The 23246-nt window shown below is 36.3% G+C and overlaps 1 protein-coding gene across 3 annotated transcripts in view; it reads right to left on the reverse strand.

Annotated features, from left to right (window-relative positions):
* The window catches only part of LOC121378989 (V-type proton ATPase 116 kDa subunit a1-like), a 70583-nt gene that overhangs the window by 9127 nt on the left and 38210 nt on the right, over window positions 1-23246 (reverse strand). For 2 of the 3 annotated variants that reach the window (XM_041507419.1, XM_041507418.1), the window contains exons 12-20: window positions 22607-22746; window positions 21766-21902; window positions 18563-18650; window positions 17294-17412; window positions 15809-15960; window positions 12731-12813; window positions 9656-9760; window positions 7584-7649; window positions 1784-1873 (exon numbers count right to left, since the gene is read on the reverse strand). In XM_041507419.1, the coding sequence (XP_041363353.1) occupies window positions 1784-1873; window positions 7584-7649; window positions 9656-9760; window positions 12731-12813; window positions 15809-15960; window positions 17294-17412; window positions 18563-18650; window positions 21766-21902; window positions 22607-22746 (980 nt within the window). The remainder of the gene's footprint in view (window positions 1-1783; window positions 1874-7583; window positions 7650-9655; window positions 9761-12730; window positions 12814-15808; window positions 15961-17293; window positions 17413-18562; window positions 18651-21765; window positions 21903-22606; window positions 22747-23246) is intronic. The other variant, XM_041507420.1, reaches the window with a different exon arrangement.

Below are 23246 nucleotides of genomic sequence, written 5' to 3' on the forward strand. Positions count from 1 at the left end.
CTGGATATAAGGCTGGTGGGTACAGGGTTCACAGCCCGGTACCGGCTTATACCCAGAGCGAGTTTTAACGACTCCATGGGTAGGTGTAAGACCACTATACCCGCTTCACTGTGTCTCTGTCTCTCTGTGTGTCTCTCTCTCTCTGTCTGTCTCTGTCTCTGTGTGTGTGTCTCTCTCTCTCTCTCACACACACACACACACTAACCCACTGTCCATGACAGACAGCCCAGGTAGCTGAGGTGTGTGCCCAGGACAGTATACTTGAACCTTAATTGGATATAAGCACGACAATAAGTTGAAATTAAAAAAATCACACGACTGCAATGAAAACACTCCTAAGTTGCATCATAACTACAAGCTGTATGTGTTAGTGTGTTTTAAGTGCTCATTAATCGAGACAATGAAATATTTTAGTCTCCAAATTAAAAAACTGGTTACATATGTGACCAAATCGGTCGCAATGTAGAGAGCTGAAGTTGAAACCAAATATTTGTAGCAATTGTAGGAAAAGACAATTCATTCAGGACAGGTTTCTGAATGCTATAAATACATTGTGTAAATTTGTACTAATTACATGTGTATACTCACAAAATGTTACATTAAGTTTGTTTTGTTCAGCGACACCACTAGAGCACATTGATTAATTAATCATCGCCTATGGGATGTCAAACATTTGGTAATTATGACTTGAAGTCATCAGAGGAAGCCCACTACATTTTTCCATTAGCAGCAAGGGATCTTTTATATGTGTATCTCATAGTCAGAACAGCACTTACCACAACCGTTGATATACCAGTCATTGAGTAGTAAGAATTAAAGACAAAATTACTTTTTGAAAGTTATTTGCGATCTCATTTCACAAGAGTACATGTATGTAGTCAGTTATTTTATGTTTTTATCACTAAGACATTATATAAACTTTTTAAAGTGATTTCCCCTTATTGTATATTGCATGCTACTCTGAAAAACCTAGGTCCATTTTTGAAGCAATCATAGAGCTAAAATGACCTGGAAGACACAGACCCTAGTTTTAAACCGTAAGAAAAGAACACTAAATTTAGTTAATTTACAAACCTGTAACACATTTGAATAAAGTTACAATAGAGTGAAAGAAGAGTCTGTGACGTTAAAACGGGAAATATCTTTAAAAATAGACTAGAACTCGAATCAATAAACAGCTACTTCTCAGACACATATGCATTTTTAAAAATACTAAAAATGATTTTTTTTTGTATTAGAAACACCAGGATGACCAGAATCACTTCCGTTCTACGGAAATGGATAATCAAAAGAATAAAATATAAGTAATGTTTGATTTCAGAGATCACAAACGGCTCTAATAGTGAAAAAATATGATGTAGTGTTTAAAACCTAGGGTGTCCCTTTAAGTGCATATATGGTAGTTAGGCACTTGGGTTTTAATAGCGCTAACACTTCTTAAAATGGGGCTCTGGTTTCTTAAATCTAGATTTCTAAAAGGTGTAAACTTACATATGTAATAACAGAATTAAAACCATGGCAATATAATATGATTATTTTTTTTGCATTCTTGGTTCATTTGTCTCAATTAAAATATTTTTATCTGTAGCTCTGATCTGTCTACAAATAATACAATTAAAGAAAGAACAAAAGTGCAACAGAAAGAAATATAAATAAGCACATCATGCAGCAAGGTAGATCAGTTACATAAAGAACTACTCTAAGAACCACACCACCACATATTACGAATGCGGTCAAGACTACACACACATGTATATTATGATGTGAGCAGCACAGCACTTACCCCCAGCTCAACCCCCTGCTCAGGACTTGTCTGCTGGGTCGTGCTCGGACCAGACTGACTTCGGGAGACCCTAACGGTCTTGATACCTTTCTACACCCGACAGTGACAAAAAGGCAAATAAAATGGTTCAAGCACCGGCAGCTTACAACATTCATGCACTACATTGTGGAAAGATCATAAAATAAAGCTAGAAATGTGCTTACAGAACACTGATACCATTTTCCCCCTACCCCCATTATTTCAGTTTACTATTTTTTGACGGAAATTAAAGGTTAAAATGGGAATGGAATTTAGGAATAAAGGGACATAACTCTAGTAATACTGATTGGATGGTTATGCCTAAATTGTTACTGTCTCTGAATGAATGAATGAATGAATGAATGTTTAATGACACTCCAGCACCAAAAAAAAAAATCGGCTATTGGGTGTCAAACTATGGTAAATGCAAAATACTCATGTATCTGATAAAGGGGTCCAATATGCAATCCAGGCTAATATTGTAACAGGGATATAGAGATAACAAGGAATATGAATTACTGTTATGCAATAAATAGAATATTAAACCTACCAATACCAATATGTTCAAAATAATTTTCAATATGCTCATCTTTGTTACAATTAAACTGCGCCAAATAACGTATTTCCCCCATTAACAGTAAGGCGTTTTTACACCTTTTATATACACTGTGTCAAAGATAGGACAGCACATACCATGACCTTTGATATACCAGTAATGGTGCACTGGATGGGATGATGAAAAAAAGGGTGTACTGGGGCATTTTGATCTTATGACCGAAGTATCTGAGGAGAGCACTCTAGAAAACTGGTATGATAACATTACATGATATTTAAACAGTTTAGATGGACTTCTAAATATTGCACCCCAGCACATTGTCTAAAAAGCAAATACTAATTTTGAGTGTCAGGCATACAGTAACATAGACTGTAGTGTTAGATGAATTCTGGCCACCAACAATTTAACATACCCTAATTGGGTAGCAGCAAGAGATCTTTTATAGGCACTTTCCCACAGATAGGACACCATTTATTATGGTACGTACTACACGTTGCTAGAATGTGTGTTATGTACTGGTGTACAGAATCAATCAAAAAGCTTAACACTACAAATTTTATATACATCCCTGCACCATTTTTTAGTAGTGAGGCATAATGGAACGTAAAAATATGTGCCTTTGTGTTGAAAGTTCATTTAATACTACTTTATATGTGTGTGTATATATATATATATATATATACAGTGGACTCTGTCTAAACCGGATTCTGTGTAATCCGGATCTCTGCGTAAACCGGTCCATTTCTAAAGTCCCGTCCAGCTACCGTTTATCTCTTAGATATAAATCTCTGCCTAATCCGTACTCTGTCTACTCCGGACTCCGGATAAAAAATCAAGAACGAAAGAACCGTTCATGCATTAATTACCTCTGTCTACACCGGATTGGGATTTGACTGAACGACGGGCTGCTTAATTAGTTGAACAATGATCGTCAATTGCTAACTAATCAGGACGCCAAATACAAAATGTAATCGCACACGTGTGAAGTTTACTCTTATTGCGGTAGGTCGTTAGATCAATCAGATTAATATTAGTGTGTGTGTTGATACCTAACTGATTTCACTCTTATGAATTCGGCGAGTTATACTTGTCAACCTAACGCATGTATAAATAGGTGCGAATCGCTCGTATATTTTGTGTTATCTTATTTCGTTTATAATGGCGGAATGACCCCAAAAACGGCAACGTATCGAAATTCCGTTACAAACTAAAGTCAAATTAATACAAGAATTTGATTCAAATCCGCAGTCAAAACATGGGATCAAATGTCATTGTTGATCATTCAAGAACCATAACTCTGGGTGAAACTCTGTCTAAACCGGTCCTTTATGTAAACCGGACTATTTCGACGGTACGAAGTGAGTCCGGTTTAGACAGAGTTCACTGTATATATATATATATATATATATATATATATATATATATATATGCATAATGTAAACAGAAAGACAATTAAGATTCAGATATTTGGATAAATAATATTTAACATTTTTATTGTGTTATTGTGCTATTTTAGTCAACCTTTTATTTTCGTATAGTATATCAAGTGCATTAATTTACATAATTATAAAGTTCTACAAGTGATGAATTAAGGGTCTCACAAACGATATAACACAATATTCTACAGGTCTCCAGAAACCCTATTAAGTAACTATCCACCCCAATAAACTCAAAGTAAATTTAATATGAAACATTAATCGACCATAATCACATACAGGTACCACAGTATTACATTGTAATATAATGAAACCTAACGCAACACCCACCCCTGAAAACCCCCACAAAAACCCCCACAAAAACAAACAAACTTAATTACACATGATTGCCTAATGATATTTAAGAAATGAATAACTGATCCATATTCACCCACTACCCCATACATGTATATTTCCCTATTAATCATGGGCCTTTTATAGATACATCCACCCTCTCTTTTTTTTTCTATAGAATAATCTGTCTGTCAGTGTTTCGAAGCTTAAGACAGTCCTAAATATACGCTATGTGAAACAATGTACCTACATAAAAATAAATTCTTCCAAACAATTTTTTTAAAACAATTTCTCACAAAATGTGAAGCATGCAGTTTAGTCATGCAACAGTTTTGAGACAGCAAACACGACTGAACATAAAAGTTTGAAGATTGAAAGGGAGTAAATATTAGAAGAAAAAAAAACATGCTCATTCAACACATGCTTAAAGAAAAAACAAACATTCTTGAAACATTCTAATAACATGCATGTATTATAGGTGTAAATACAATGTAGATCATTAACTGCCACAAATGCACACCAGACATATTTTACTGTTAAATTTCCATGCATACCCGATGAAAACCAATATTATCTACATGTTTCCTTGCAGTACAAGTACAAGTAGATTAAATTAATAATATTATTCAGTACTCAATATAAATGTATCTTTACAGCATAGACTATATTTTTACAAAGATGAAAATTTGACTTCAGTTTGCTTTAAATAGTACCCTGTTGCTGTCGAATACAAAACAAGTGGTTTTGTGAGGGGCCAACAGGCAAGAACCTATATTGAGTCTTCAGTTTAAAACCAAGAATATCATAGATGCTCATTTTCCATTGCATGTTGCTTGATTATGGTTTACTTGCACCATTATCATTTTAGCTGCTTGAAAACAATTGTAAAAACATATCTCTATAGAATTCCTTTTATATATCCGAGTTTACATATCACCTGCCTATATAGCAATTATTTTTGCTCCTGTTCATTAATCTTTGAAGCCACCCTAGAATTCTCTTTAATATCATACATAAATTTTCATTATTATATATATATATATATATATATATATATATATATATATATATATATATACATATATATACATCTATATCTACATATCTATATATATCTATATATATATATATATACATACATCTATATATATATATACATATATATACATATATATACATCTATATATACTTATACATATATACAAGTTTCTGATTTTGTAGTCATCTTAAATGGGAATCAGGCCATGGATTCTAGATAAGTCTCAACATTTTACTTTAACATAGATTTTACCTGAACTAGACTTACGAGTCCCCTAACAGTACAATTGGAGGGAACTATAGGCTTCATCTCCATCCTTCTGTCTGCTGTCCATTTGTTCCACTTATAGACTTGAGCTTAAATTTTTTGCTTAGTTATATCATGTTCAATTACAGATCAAGTTTGACATTCATTGCGATTTATCCATTTTTGAATTCTGACAGAATTATGGCCATTGAACATAGGAGATATAAAAAAAATGTTTATAATTATAAATTTGAAAAAATATATGTAGATGAAATTATGATGTGAAACAGAATTATTATTTATATGTAACATAGCACAGGACAGTATAAAAGTAGTATTTCTTCTTTAGTTTAAAAATTCTGGATTATTTGACGTCAATTATTAAATAATGACACTACATGTACTTAACAATTTGCCCCTAATGATTTTAATGTACATGTATATGTGTAACGAAAGATAAACTGCAGTATTAAATTATTATTATTATTATTATTATTATTATTATTATTATTATGTGCATGCATATAACTTGCATTTCAATTAATTTACACATTAAGTTAAGTATCACTAAATTCTCATTCATTTGTATATAAATTCATTCAAATGGCACCAGACCTTTGTTATAACAGCAATTTTGTTTACAAAGTAAATTCAGCAGTTGCATTACAATAATAAAACATTATTAACATGCTTTTTTTTATGTAATTGTGTATTATCTGTTATACATGTAATTATAACAATAACCTTTCATGCTGAATTATTAGTTGGTTACTGACCACAATGCAATACTGTAATTTTGTCTCTTTTTTAATTTTTGTCAGCTAGCATTGGCTGTGACTGTATCACAGCCAAACCTTTGCTAACAGCCATCCATTCTCTGTTGATAAACGTTTTATGATTAAAAAAATTCTTTACAACCCTCGGTGTCATAATGGTTAAACCATTGATCACACTTAAGGCTGGTAGGTACTGGGTTCGGACCTCGATACCCGACCTCACCCACAGCAAGTTTTAAAGGCACCAATTTTTCTCTCACTAACAACTAATCATAAACCGGCTGTCCAGGTCAGACAGCCCAGATAGCTGAGGTGTGTGCCCAGGACACAGGTTGCTTGAACCTTAATTGGAAGGAAGGAAGGAAATGTTAAATTTAACGACGCATAACACATTTTATTTACAGTTATATGGCATCAAACATATGGTTAAGAACCACACATATACTGAAAGGAAACCTGCTGTCGCCACTTCATAGGCTACTCTTTTCGATTAGCAGCAAGGGATCTTTTATATGAACCATCCCACAGACAGGATAGTACATACCACTGCCTTTGTTACACCAGTTGTGGAGCACTGGCTGGAACGAGAAATAGCCCAATTTGGGCCTACCGACTCGAATCAATCCTAGATGGATCGCGTATCAGGTGAGCGCTGTACCACTGAGCTACATGTTCATCCTTAATTGGTTATAAGCACGGAAATAAATTGAAATTAATAAAAGAATGTTCCTTTATAATTTATATCCCAATTTCACTTAACTGAAGTGGGTCATCTTCTTTTATGCCATGATGTTTTCTTCCCACAAATTATAATTATATACAATAAGTATAATTGTTATATTTGTGAAATTAATACTAATTAAACACTTTCTAGTGAAGAACGTATCTGGTCATTTTTTCTAATAGTTTTGTTAGACATTATATATAAACATAAGACATGAACATAAACACAAATGGAAGTGTAGTTTAACAAAAAAATATGCTATTGTCTTAAAGCTAATCAACTAAACCAACTTAGGATGACTTCACTTCGTTTATCAACTATAAATTGTCCTATCTTTTGTTTCAGTAAAATATTTAAAAATGAAAATCATAAATTACTAATTAACTACTAAACTGGTGGGTCAGGTTTTCATACACTGTACAAAAATACCAAATTGGGATATGTTTTGAAAAAACAACAACAACAAAAATGTTTAGTATTTTCATTAATTGAATTGCTTGTATAAGCATTGCCTAAATGCTGCTATGACAAAAAACAAAGACATAAAACAAAGAAATTATAATTGAAAACAAACAAATTTCAAATAAGGAAAAAAACCCACAATTATAGTGAAATACTTTGACAATACAAAGACAATATGAGTAATTAAAAAATCATTTAAATTGCACTTACCCCATCTTGAGGAATCTCATTGGGCAACAAGGCATCTGTCGACCTGGCTTGAAGGGCAAATCTCATCTACAAAGGTAAAGTTTCTTTTGTTTAACAACACCACTAGTGCACATTGATGTATTACAATCATTACAGGATCCGATATTCATGCTTTAACTTAAAGAAAAAAGATATAAAATCACACTATATAGTTATCATATTTAGTCATTTGACTTAATAAAAGTGTGGAAAACTGCTTGTTTGTTATCCAAATATGCATGACTGTCCTGTTTTTAATAAGAATAAACAGAAAGAAAATGTTTGATTAACAACTTCGCTGCACATTTTAAGCTACGACTATTTGGTGTGTAAAATTTGGTGATTTCAAACAGTGGTGTAGCGTGGGTGTGGCCACCGGGGCAGTTGCCCTTGGCACAAAAGAGACTTAGGGAGTGCTAATGGTCCATTGGTTTGGGGGCGCAATACTTGCCTTGCCCCGGGCCCTGGCAACTCATACTACGCCACTGATTTCAACATTTATTTGAGAGAGAGGAAACCCATTGTCACCATATAGGCTATTTCTACCTATAAAGCAGAAGCAGATCTTTTATATACATTCTGCAATTGGCAGGACAGCACACACCACAGCTATGTACTGATGTACCGATTGTGATTTACACTGTCCTGTCTATTGGGAAGTTTATATAAAAAGATATGTTGCTGGTTTATCGGTAAGAGGAGTAAAGAGTATTTTATATACATTTTCCAATAGACAAGACAGTACACACCACAGCTATTTATGTCAGGGTCGGACCCTGATCAAAATCCTAGGTGGGGGGGAGGGGGGTGGGCACTACGTTTTATAAACAAATGAAACACTATACAAATTAAACCCTGAGATGTGTATGCTATTTTTGGGAGTAACAAGAAAAGGAAATAAGTGAGATTCTCAGGAGGGTACGGCCCTGTATGTACAGGCTGTAAGGCACCTCTGGTGAGCACTTTAGTACTGAGCTACATCTCTGCCCCCCCCCCCCCCCCAAAAAGAAAGAAAGAAAAGTTTTATTTAACGATGCACTCAACACATTTTATTTACAGTTATATGGCGTCAGACATATGGTTAAGGACCACACAGATATTGAGAGAGGAAACCCTGCTGTTGCCACTTCATGGACTACTCTTTTCGATTAGCAGCAAGAGATCTTTTATATGCACCATCCCACAGACAGGGTAGTACATACCACAGCCTTTGATATACCAGTTGTGGTGCACTGGCTGGAACGAAAAATAGCCCAATGGGCCCACCAACGGAGATCGATCCCACGCCAACAGCGCATCGAGCGAGTGTCTTACCACTGGGCTACATCCCGCCCCCTCTGCCAAAACGTAACAAGCATTCTGAGAGAACTGAGTAATACATGTATTTGTCTCCTACCAGGCCCAACAAGCATTCTGAGAGAACTGAGTAATACATGTATTTGTCTCCTACCAGGCCCAACAAGTTTTCATATTTCCTAAGTTCAAAGGGCCATAACTTTGTCAAACATGGGTAAATTGCTATGAAAGTCAAACTTGATCTGTATATGATAAAGTTATACACAAAATGTCAGCCTAGTATCTTGAGGCATTGCGAAAGAAGTCAGAAAAACACATTTTTGTATCTCCTAAGTTAAGGGCGATAACTCCAAAAAAAAAGGTAAATTGCCATGAAAATCTATGATAAGCTATATATAAAATTTCAGTTCAGTATCTTGAGGCATTGTGAAAGAAAAGTCCAGAAAATTCTATGTGGGACCAGAGGTGGATCTAGGGAGGGGGTGCCAGGGGCCCAGGGCCCCCTAAATTTTGCAACAGTTATAATTTTATTATATATTAATTTTCATTTTTTTTACGATCCCCTCCAAACCTCCCGCAAAGTTCCATTGGCATTCCGCCCCGTGTCATTGGGGCCCCCCTAAATGGATTTTCTGGATCCGCCACTGGGGACAGACAGACAGAAAGACGGACAGTGATGAAATCTATAGTCGCCTCAGTCTGGACCGGTAGGGGACTAATAACATACAACCGTCACCGGTAAGAAATAAAACACTTACTCGTTTTCTCTTGTTGTGCTGGTAACGCAGAATGAACGGTTTTGGGACGAGTAGTATTGGCACACATAGCAGAGCTCCAATCACAAACACTGTCTGGACTATTTGCTAGAAGAAAACAGAACATTCTACAATATCACACCCTGAAATGTGGTACAAATAGGACATGTCAACTCTCCCAGATTCCGCACAAGACTCCCAGTATTTGATCAAGTCTCCCAATTTCCTGCGCAGAAAAACGAATCTCCCGGGAAATATTTCTTTTGGTTAGTTTTTACTTCTTCTAAGCATTATCAAAAATCCAAGCTACCATGGCCATTTTCACTGAGTTTTGGCATAACAACACCTTTAACACCTATCACATGCCATTCTATTCTTTTGATCTCCAATGACTGAAGACTGCAATACACACGTCAAAACTGTAATCACATGTCTAGGCCAGTGACCAATGAAAATATCAATTCACTATATAAACACTCTTTATCGCAGATAGTGATGCCACGAGCAGAAGCGGTCAGGCCCTTTATAAGGGCCCTATGGGCAACCTAGGGAGACACCACAGCATCGTAGTGGTCTAAAATTAACGGGCGACCCTCGATTCACTAATATCAAAACCTATATTAGCTCGGCTATTTACCTTTCGACCGACTGTTCAAAATTGCACCAAATTCCCTTAATCAAAATTGCGCACCCTTTTCTCTTTGGCATTTAACTGCTCCATTCAAATTCCATAGCACCACCACCACCCCCACCCGCCTGCTACCGATTTGATCGGGCTGCTGGTGCTCCCTTGCACCTGCCAGTGCAGGCGGTCCCTCCTCTCTCCTCCCCCCACCTTTCCTGTCATGGACGGAGGAGCCGGCCAAGGCCGGCTCTTGTGCCCATGACAGGCGTGCGCTACAACAGCTTGTTCTGAATGTGCACGTAAAACCCTATGACCTGACCTGACAGATAGTTTTGCATGTTTATGCAGTATAGGCCTAAAACGTTGGTAACAAGAGTACACTGCAAGCAATTATTTTTGTGCAATTGATAAATGTGTTTGAAATAAAGTTACTCACGGAAATGGGTATAATTCCGGTATATTTCACATGTTGTCAGTATGATTTCATATTATAAAATTATTGTACAACAGATAAATGAAGCTCGTCTGAGGGGATTTGAACCATGGTTCCTCTGTATGAGTCCAGCACTCTCATCACCTGAGCTAATATAATAATTCCCACTTGCTATTGACTGCAGCTTGTTTACAGAGGCATCGGAAGCAAATTAATATTGGGAAGGCGAATGTCGACCCAAGCAAAGTGCTAGATGCCATTTCCTGCATTCTGCTGCATTTCAGAGACAACTTTGGTAGGTATCTCATACAATTTTTTTTAGCAAAACACCAAAACAATTATAGAATTTTATTATTATTTTATTTTTTTTGTCCAAATATTGGAGCGGCAGTTACCCCCCCCTGCCGCCCTAGTTCCAATGCCTCTGTGTTTATGATCCAAAATATACATGACTTTATACCAACACTACAGTAACTACAGACAGAATGGATATCTTGGAAGGTGTGCTAATAACATATTTGGTTATAGAGGAAGGCCTGGATTGTGACTTACCTGGTATGGATAGAATGGAAGCTTGTTTAATATGCTATAAATCTGGTTATAGAGGAAGGCCTGGATTGTGACTTACCTGGTGTGGATAGAATGGAAGCTCGTTTAATATCCTATAAATCTGGTTATAGAGGAAGGCCTGGATTGTGACTTACCTGGTGTGGATAGAATGGAAGCTCGTTTAATATCCTATAAATCTGGCTATAGAGGAAGGCCTGGATTGTGACTTACCTGGTGTGGATAGAATGGAAGCTCGTTTAATATCCTATAAATCTGGTTATAGAGGAAGGCCTGGATTGTGACTTACCTGGTGTGGATAGAATGGAAGCTTGTTTAATATCCTATAAATCTGGTTATAGAGGAAGGCCTGGATTGTGACTTACCTGGTGTGGATAGAATGGAAGCTCGTTTAATATCCTATAAATCTGGTTATAGAGGAAGGCCTGGATTGTGACTTACCTGGTATGGATAGAATGGAAGCTCGTTTAATATCCTATAAATCTGGCTATAGAGGAAGGCCTGGATTGTGACTTGGAGGAAGGCCTGGATTGTGACTTACCTGGTGTGGGTAGAATGGAAGCTCGTTTAATATCCTATAAATCTGGCTATTGAGGAAGGCTTGGATTGTGGCTTACCTGGTGTGGATAGAATGGAAGCTTGTTTAATATCCTATAAATCTGGCTATAGAGGAAGGCCTGGATTGTGACTTACCTGGTGTGGATAGAATGGAAGCTTGTTTAATATCCTATAAATCTGGTTATAGAGGAAGGCCTGGATTGTGACTTACCTGGTGTGGATAGAATGGAAGCTCGTTTAATATCCTATAAATATGGTTATAGAGGAAGGCCTGGATTGTGACTTACCTGGTGTGGATAGAATGGAAGCTCGTTTAATATCCTATAAATCTGGTTATAGAGGAAGGCCTGGATTGTGACTTACCTGGTGTGGATAGAATGGAAGCTTGTTTAATATCCTATAAATCTGGTTATAGAGGAAGGCCTGGATTGTGACTTACTTGGTGTGGATAGAATGGAAGCTTGTTTAATATCCTATAAATCTGGCTATAGAGGAAGGCCTGGATTGTGACTTACCTGGTGTGGATAGAATGGAAGCTCGTTTAATATCCTATAAATCTGGTTATAGAGGAAGGCCTGGATTGTGACTTACCTGGTGTGGATAGAATGGAAGCTTGTTTAATATCCTATAAATCTGGCTATAGAGGAAGGCCTGGATTGTGCCTTACCTGGTGTGGATAGAATGGAAGCTCGTTTAATATCCTATAAATCTGGTTATAGAGGAAGGCCTGGATTGTGACTTACCTGGTGTGGATAGAATGGAAGCTTGTTTAATATTCTATAAATCTGGTTATAGAGGAAGGCCTGGATTGTGACTTACCTGGTGTGGATAGAATGGAAGCTTGTTTAATATCCTATAAATCTGGCTATAGAGGAAGGCCTGGATTGTGGCTTACCTGGTGTGGATAGAATGGAAGCTGAGAATTACATTTTTGGTCACCATCCACTGTGTACTTCATCATAAACATGTTGATGTACTCTGGAATTACAATGCAGAGTTACCAGTGTAATAGTTAATTATATAGAGGATAAATAAACAAGTTACCAGTTATTATCAAATTTATGTCCCGAGTGAAATAATTTTCACTTGTCACTCGCTGAAGCTCGTGACAAGTGAACATTATTTCATGAGGGACATAAATTTGATAACTGGTACCGAGTTTGTTATTCTATTTAGTACCCCAGCTATAATCTATAATGAATTGCTTTAAACTATCATTTTATTACAAGTTTAACACTGAAACCAGAAAGACGTAAATGCAAACGCTTTAAACTATGTGATGTCATTATGTGTGCTTTGCCAAATTGTGAAGATGTCATATTTAGTACCAACAAGATGATTTCTCAGTGAGAAATTATGATTTTGATTTTCCCCATTATGAGTGCCTGCTGGGGTAATAGTAATTTTTAATTATTATTTGTACTGTGATGCAATAAATACTGTAGGTCCCAAAGTTTATGTGTTCCTAAAGTAGTGTGGTCAGACTAAACAAAAGTAACATGAAATTAATATGAGTGATCTCCCTTTGAAATATCACTTTCCTTAGCATCCTGTTATAACATGTTTACCAGCCTTTGTAGCGCAATGGTTAAGCCATTGTACTACAGGCTGGTAGGTACAGGGTTCGCAGCCCAGTATCGGCTCCAACCCAGAGCAAGTTCTTAAGGGCTCAGTGGGTAGGTGTAAGGCCACTACACCTTCTTTCTCACTAACCACTAACCAACTAACAACTAACCCACTGTCCTGGACAGACAGCCCATATAGCTGAGGTGTGTGTCTAGGACAGCATGCTTGAACCTTAATTGGATATAAGTACAATCTGAGGTACAGGCACAACACAATACATCTGCGTACAATTTGTTTCAGATTACTTATACATCACAAAGCAATCAATTGTTATCACGCTTTTTTTTCACTGGATCATATTGTTGTTGCGACTGGGTCATCACCGAGGAGCAGCCAATTATATGTCTTTAAATTGATGTTATGTGTTATCATAAATAATTAATGGTGTTCTCACCAACGGGTGTGTAAGAAAATTAAATTATTATACAGAAGGTATTATACAGTGGTAAAGAGTTTGACTGATGCACGATCACTCTAGGATTTTATCCTGGTATGTGCTATCCTGTCTGTGGGATGGTGCATATAAAAGATCCCTTTCTATTAATGGAAAAATGTAGCAGGTTTCCTTTCAATATGTGATAATTACCAAATGTTTGACATCCAATAGCCAATGATTAATAAATCAACGTACTCTAGTGGTGTTGTTAAACAAAACAAACTTTAACTTTATCAAATGTTTGACATCCAATAGCTGATGATTAAATGAAACTAGTCAATGTGCTGTACTGGTGGTGTTAAACAAAACAAACTTTAACTTTATCAAATGTTTGACATCCAATAGCTGATGATTAAATGAAACTAGTCAATGTGCTGTACTGGTGGTGTTAAACAAAATAAACTTTAACTTTATCAAATGTTTGACATCCAATAGCTGATGATTAAATGAAACTAGTCAATGTGCTGTACTGGTGGTGTTAAACAAAATAAACTTTAACTTTATCAAATGTTTGACATCCAATAGCTGATGATTAAATGAAACTAGTCAATGTGCTGTACTGGTGGTGTTAAACAAAATAAACTTTAACTTTATCAAATGTTTGACATCCAATAGCTGATGATTAAATGAAACTAGTCAATGTGCTGTACTGGTGGTGTTAAACAAAACAAATTTGGCTGGATACTGATCATAAAACATGGCTTGCTTTAATTTTTATATTTTACAGAATATATATAGAGAGAATAACTAGTTAATGACGTCGGATATCTGCTTTATCCTGTAATGGTAAGAATGGGGAAATCTGTGAGGCTCTGCCGAGTGGAATTTCTCATTTGGCCTGAACAGGATAAAGCAGATATACGACATCATTAACTAGTTATTATCTTTATCCTGCAGGCCATAAAAATTATGGGGAAAAGGTATTATTTCTGTTATATCAGCCACATTGTATGATGATCTAGAGGTCAAATGATCAATTTTGTAATGTAGCTATGCGTGTGACGTCATATGAGTGACGTTAAAAGTGATAATCTGCTAGTATACGTTTATGACTTTGCTTTAATCGGTCATCATAATCTGTCAGTAGAAACAGTGGTTGCAGGATAAAAGACATTAAAGAAGAAGCATTTTAACTAACAGCCAGAATGGGGAACGTGCTCCGCAGTGAAGAAATGTCGCTGGTTCAGCTCTTTCTCCAGAGTGAGGCTGCGTACACGTGTGTATCGGAGCTCGGTGAACTAGGCCTGATGCAGTTCAAAGATGTGAGTATATATATATATATATATACTGAACTCCATTGTGTCTTACAGAGACCTTGCACTTTTGATGGCAATGACAATTAAAAATTGGGTGGCAGCCCTTGAAATTCGGACAAGTTTGCTACGGCAGTCAAGTGCTGTCACAAATCAATTTTGCAACAGCACTACGGCGGCAATTTTAAAGAAAAGATTAATGCTGTCAAAATTATTCATCTATGATCCACTTAGTAATAATATGCTAAAAGATGACATCTCATCTTTACTTTAGTACGCTTCTATACTGGAAAAAAAACGATTTACTAGTATATTAATTGAGGAAACTTTGGGCCACACTAGATTATAAATGCTTTTTTCTGGGATCTGTAATTGGACAGAGTTCAGAGAAAAATGCCTACAGATTTTTCACCACTTTCAGATTTGCGATGGCAATGAAATGCTGTCGCAAGTCAATTTTGTGATAGCTTTTGCAACGGCATTGCCGATTGCCACCGCGAATTTCGAGGACTGGGGTGGTGCTTCAGGGATTTAGGAAGGAAGTGGCACTGACAATTCCCATATTTCTATGCTAAAATGTCCCACTATATACAGAGAATAACTAGTTAATGAGATAGGACAACATAATGTGATATTCAAGTTTCTTGTCATAACTTACGAATTAGGAGCGATGGGGCACAGGAGGCCTTGGCCGCCGTGAACACAAGCCATTTGTAGTAGACAAGGGCCACGAGGTATCCAAACAACAGCAGCAGGAAAAACAGCTCGGGTAGAAACTCACAGAAGAAATTCACTTTACTCTTGAAGTGACTGAAATCACAAAAACAAGAATCAATTTCCAGAATTAAACATCTCTCTTACCAGAGGCAGATCTAGGGGCCCCTCCCCCCCCACCCCTAAATTTTGTGAGTTATAATTTTATTATATATTAATTTTGATTTTTTTTTAACAATCTCTCTCCAAACCTCCACCAAAGTTCCCTTGGTATTTCGCCTCATGTCATTTTAGCCCCTCCTAAATGGATTTTCTGGATCCGCCACTGCTTACCAAACATTTATCTAATAACATTTGCATAGATCCATATATATGTTCATCTTTATACATTTTTAAAACAACAATTAAGAACAAACAAAAAAAGTTTAAATTATTTTTCTTTTTTTTAAATTCAATTAAAATTTGTAATTAATTTATTTGTGTTGCATGTATTGTGATGATCACCCATACGGTAGGTATAACCATAAACCAAGTTTCATTGATTTAGGAGTTACAGTTTGTGAGAAATGGAGGCAAGTGCAAAAACAAAGAAAAGCTTATTGCAAATAAAAGGCTGATGCTGTTGAAAGATATGAAAGATAAGCTGTTGTACATATGTTTATTGCCATATATGTATTTTCTATTTGTTCATAAATGTATGTATTGTAATTCTGTATTGTTTGTACCTGAGGGCCTCAAGGAAGATTAGCTTTTGTTAACTGTGTTACCGTCACTAAATAAAGAATTTATTATTATTATAGATATAGCACCTATATCGCATGTCAGGTGCAGATCCACAACTTGTTGCAGGGGGGGGGGGGGGTCTACATGCAACTACTTAGTGGAAGTTGTATATTTGTGATGAATGGATTTTAAAATAAATGGAAAATTTATTTTTCTCTTAAGCAGGGGGATTTAAACCCCCTCAACCTGCCACCCCCACTTCAATTAATAACATCACAAATAGCTATGTGGTGCCTTAAATTACATCTGGTGATTTAAAGAAGATACATTCTTCTAAGATTAGATAGTAGAATTCATGTATTTTGTTTTAAAAACCCATCAATAAAAAGCATTTGCTTAAATCAGGTTGAGCGATTTAAGGAATACATTTTCTGCTAAGATCAGTGTGTAAAAGTCCTATATTTTGTCAAAAAAATAGCCCATCATGAAACACCTTTCTATGGCTTTATTCAATATATTTCTTCTAAGATCAAATGCAATTTGTTATAAACATCATATTGCATACGACCAAAACACCGAAAAAAGCAAAACAGTAATATAGGCCTACCTGTTTTGTGATAGCCATGTATATTGTGAAAACTACTCATAATGACATCAATTTGTAAAACATCATGTCACATTAACTAACCAAAACCCAATAACTTACATGTGATTGAAAACTCCCATAACAATCCCAAACAACATCTGACTGATTCCAAGAATGACAGCTGTTTTCATCTTGAACGAGTTGAGAAAAGTGATTTTATTTGTAGCCGATTGCCAGATCTGGAAGACAGAGTGAAATGAAGAAGAATTAAATATTGTCTTGATTGTATCTGAGGCTGAACGTAGCCCAGTGGTAAAGTGCTCACTCGATGCGCGGTTGGTCTGGGATCGATCCCCGTTGGTGGGCCCATTGGGCTATTTCTCATTCCAGCCAGTGCACTATGACTGGTATATCAAAGGCTGTGGTATGTACTACCCTGTCTGTAGGATGGTGCATATAAAAGATCCCTTGCTGCTAATCGAAAAGAGTAGCCCATGAAGTGGTGACAGCAGGTTTCCTCTCTCAATATCTGTGGTCCTTAACCATATGTCTGACACCATGTAACCGTAAATCAAATGTGTTGAGTGCGTAGTTAAATAAAACATTTCCTTCTTCCTTGCTTCTGTTGTCAGATTGCAATTAAACACATTGTAACAAAACTTGACTTAAAAAAGTGGCAAACAATATTCTATTTGAATGAATTTCAATTTCTTAAAGATTTATTAAGAAAACTATCAGATAGAAATGAAACTGTTTTTATAACAAAAAAGTATTATGTGTAAATTTTAATCTGTTTTCCATTATTAAAAAATATAAAGCACTTCTAACATTAAGCAAAAACCCCCACAAACAAACAAAAAAACAACCAAAACAAACTCCCAAAAACAACATTAGGCCCACATAAATGGAGAATAAATAGACAGAACTTCATAAGGATTGTAGTCCCGAAAATGCATTAGTTTGAGGCCAGGTGAAGTAGAAAAGAAATGTCTGTATCACTATAATAGTAAAACTGAATATATATGTTATATAGAGGATATTTCATGGTTTTTGTCAAATATTATTTATATCTCATCGAGTGAAGTTTGCAATCATATCTCATGAGTCGCACTTGCGCTACGAGTGTGATATGATTGCAAACTTCACGAGATGAGATATAAATCATATTTGACAAAAAACATGAAATTTTCTATTTATTATATAACTTTTGGTAATTTACCTTTAGTTTTAAAATGTCAGCAGCAAAATAGTTCCGGCTTTCTTACAATAAAGATAACACTTTCACTCTAAGATGTGTTATCGTCATTGAGTGACTGATAACACTTTTATTTCTCTGATATTTTAAGATATTTCACTAAATGTTATATAATAAAAATACAAATTAATTACTGGATCAATTCCGAACACATAGGCTGTTCCATTGTCGTGGAACTTTGACGGATTTAAAGTCAGCTGCTCTCCTGCCAGCTCATGCTCTCTGAAATTTAAAAATACCCATAACAATTCAGTTTTAACACATAATGTGCTTCATACTGCAATGTGGCTATCTGTCAATTTTTGTTATTATATATGATGATGACAGTAATCTTCAAAGTATTATAAGTGACCAATAATGTATGATTTACTGAAATGTGTGTGTGTGTACAAAAATGCATATGAACTACATCACACTCATTCAAATGTTAACTACATCAGGTTCATTAAAATGTAAACTACCACGAACTCATTAAAATGTGAAATTTATGATGTTAATTAAAATGTGAACTACATCACACTCACTGCAAATATAACCTACATGTATATCTTGCTAAATAAAATGTGAACAATATACGAGGTGCGATCAAAAAGTTTCGAGACTGTTCCTGTTGCGAACGAACAGAGCGCAACATGGCCAAGCACGTGCCGCAGAAGTGAGCAGTGACTTTCGTTATTCAGTATGCCACGTGACGTCGTGCGTTCAACATCGGGATCTGTTACATGCAGCAGGAGTGAGCAGTGACTTTCGTTATTCAGTATGCCACGTGATGTCGTGCGTTCAACATCGGGATCTGTGTTACATGCAGCAGGAGTGAGCAGTGACTTTCGTTATTCAGTATGCCACGTGATGTCGTGCGTTCAACATCGGGATCTGTGTTACATGCAGCAGGAGCGAACAGTGACTTTCGTTATTCAGTATGCCACGTGACGTCGTGCGTTCAACATCGGGATCTGTGTTACATGCAGCAGGAGCGAACAGTGACTTTCGTTATTCAGTATGCCATGTGACGTCGTGCGTTCAACATCGGGATCTGTGTTACATGCAGCAGGAGCGAACAGTGACTTTCGTTATTCAGTATGCCACGTGACGTCGTGCGTCAACATCGGGATCTGTGTTACATGCAGCAGGAGCGAGCAGTGACTTTCGTTATTCAGTATGCCACGTGACGTCGTGCGTTCAACATCGGGATCTGTGTTACACACATTTCTGTGACCACATGTACTTGTTTACTTGCGATTTCACTATGGACCTGAAACTTGAGCAGAGGGCAAATATCAAATTCTGTGTCAAACTCGGGAAATCAGCAACGGAGACCCTCGAAATGGTTAAGCAAGCCTACGGCAATGAAGCAATGAGCCTGGTGAGGTATTTTGAGTGGCATTCTCACTTTATGAGGGGTAGAACATCGCTGGAGGATGACGAAAGGTCAGGGCGACCCTCCACAAGCACAACCCCTGAAAATGTCGAAGAAATCGAATGAATTGTGCGTCAGGATCGTCGCATCACCATCAAGGAAGTTGGTGACATTGTCAGTGTGTCATTTGGAACAGTCACGCAATCCTCACATCTGATTTGAACATGCACCGCGTCGCTGTCAAGTTCATGCCCAGGTTCCTGAACCCCGAGCAAAAGAAGCACCATGTCGAAGTTTGCGAGAAACTCCGTCAAAAGGCCCAGGATGACCCAACCTCCATGTTGAGGATCATTACCGGTGACGAGAGTTGGGTCTATGGCTACAATCCAGAGACCAAACAGCAGTCTTCGCAGTAGAAGAGACAGCACTCTCCAAGACCGAAGAAGGCGAGGCAGGTCAGAAGTGCGACATTTATGGGATTGTGCACCATGAATTTGTCCCCCCAGGTCATACTATCAACGCCGAGTTCTACTGTAACGTTCTGAGGCGTCTGAAAGAGGACATTCAGCGCAAACGACCTCAACTTTGGCACTATGGCAATATGGACCAACATGATCGTCGTTTCTCATACACACCCTTACCTGCCAGATTTGGCTCCCTGCGACTTCGTTCTCTCCCCAAAATGAAGTTCAATCTGAAGGGTCGCCGTTTTGACACCATGTAGGTGATCCAGCGATAGTTATTGACTCGCTTAAAGAATGTGACTTCCAGGGGGCATTCCAAGTGTGACAGAAGCTCTGGGAGCAGTGTATCACTGCACAAGGTGGCTACCTCGAAGGGTATGGCAGCCAAAATTAGATCGTATCTCGTATTACTCATTAAAAGATAGCATTCACAGAGATTATTATAGGAGTTTGTACGTGTGTCATACTGATTATTATAGGAGCTTGTACATGTGTCATACTGATTTTTATAGGAGCTTGTACGTGTGTCATACTGATTTTTATAGGAGCTTGTACGTGTGTCATACTGATTTTTATAGGAGTTTGTACGTGTGTCATACTGATTATTATAGGAGCTTGTACGTGTGTCATACTGATTATTATAGGAGTTTGTACGTGTGTCATACTGATTATTATAGGAGCTTGTACGTGTGTCATACTGATTTTTATAGGAGCTTGTACGTGTGTCATACTGATTATTATAGGAGCTTGTACGTGTGTCATACTTATTTTTATAGGAGCTTGTACATGTGTCATACTGATTATTGTAGGAGCTTGTACGTGTGTCATACTGATTATTATAGGAGCTTGTACATGTGTCATACTGATTTTACGAAACAAGTGTCAGGATTCTTGTATTGCCCGAGCGAGAGCAAGTGTAATAATTTCTTTATTATCTATATTATCTGGTATATTATTTGTTTCAAATGCTTCTCAAAATTATGTCATTGGTTGGTCACATGATTACACTTGTTATTACATGTAGGCCTAGGTTTTGTATGTTGTTTTTTTTGTAGGTTTTTTTTTATTAACTCAGTTATGTTGAACCACGTGAATAAGAAACTTAAGATAGTTATCACATTGGTGGTTAAATAAACAGATAGTTCCCACACTGGTGGTTAATTATACACCAGTTATTACATTGGTTGTTAAATATACAGATACAGTGTCATGTAGTTGTCACACTGGTGATTAATTACACAGATAGTTACAATGGTGGTTAATTACACAGATAGTTACAATGGTGATTAATTATAACTATAATTATCCAGAAAGTTATACTGGCTATAGATTTTTGAAGCTATTTTAGCGCTATGATATCATAAAACCATGATAGGTGATCACATCACTACAACAAATGCAAATTATGATGTCATAGCCTATAGTGGTTTTATGATATCGTAGTGTTAAGATAGCTTCAAAAATATGGGCCCTGGTGCTTAAGGACATATATTTTAACTAACACAGGCAGACTCACGTGTAGTTTGGATGCCATTTTGTGCCAAAGATGTTGAAAGACTTGGAGAAGGCATCGTTGTAAATCATCCCAGTGTATATAGAAAACAAACCCATCAGCATGATAATGTATCGGCCACCAAAGAACGTGTTCCAGATCTACAAAATTAATTTTAAAAATAATTAAAATAAGTATATAATATATAAAAACTTAAACAATAAATAAATATTAAATGTGAGGTTAAAGTCATTTCTAGCAGTGAAGTAAAAAGATCACAAGGTTTTCAATAGGCCTATTCAAAACATATTCACCAAATTGTATTTATTCATATCTAAACGATAAAATCTTAAACTCTGGAATGAGACCATGGTCTAGGTTTAGCACTGTTCATATTTTTGCTATACATTCTATTTGTGATCCCAGGTTCTCTCATCAGGTAGTTCAATTTAATAATGCATTTTTTTTTTTAATGTATAAATGTTTGGGGAGGTCTATAATGCAGAACTGAAGCAAGCTCAAACCACCTATTCTTGCCCACCTGTGGCATACAAGTTAGTACGTCAAATCTGTATGCGTAAATCATAAATTGTATGTGATGTTTAATTATGTATATTCTATGGATCGCTGATCTGAAATAAAATGTATTATTATTATTATTATATCAAGATCTCAGACTAAGCACAATTTCTCATGAATACATAAAAAACATTTTATCATGGACTAACACTAAAATGAAATTTTTCTATTGAAATTTTCTTCTGAATTTAGTGGGGAAAACCCCCCTACATATATTTCATATATCAAAATACATAAAATTGTCTGACCAAAGTAATAAAAAAATTAAGTTGTGCCAAAAACTTGCCTCATTGTCAGATTTCTGAGCAGACAGTTTTTTCTCCATGACAACCATCCAGAGACCAAAGAGAAACATCAGACTGCCGTGACCTGCGTCACCGAACATCACCGCAAACAGAAAGGGAAATGTAATAATGGTGTACGGAGCTGAAAATAAAACAAAATAAATTATTATAAAATAACTATATCTTCAAAGGTGGTGAATTGATAAATTATACTGGTTACGAATAATTCTTCAAACATCACTGCAAACAGGAAGAGAAATGTAATAATGATGTATGGAGCTGCAAATAAGTAAAAGAAATTAATGTACATCAAATATTTCTGTAGCTCAGAACACTGGAAATTCCATATTTTAACACCTGAAATTAAATGTTTTGCTCAAGGAAGCATGTCCCCAAACCTCCTCTTACAATGTTTGGCCCTAAAATAATTCCTTAAATCATCAAACTGACCAATTCCCCCATCCCTCACTTTTAAAAAAATGTTAAACTTTGTTTTGTTTAAAAACATTACTAGAGCACTTTGATTTATTAACTATTGGATGCGAAACATTTGATAATTCTGACACATATTCTTAGAAAGGAAACCCACTACATTTTTCCATTTGTAACAGTGAATCTTTTATATGCACCATCCCACAGACA

This window comes from Gigantopelta aegis, chromosome 8 (genome assembly GCF_016097555.1).
Source record: "Gigantopelta aegis isolate Gae_Host chromosome 8, Gae_host_genome, whole genome shotgun sequence".
Classification (NCBI taxonomy): domain Eukaryota; kingdom Metazoa; phylum Mollusca; class Gastropoda; order Neomphalida; family Peltospiridae; genus Gigantopelta; species Gigantopelta aegis.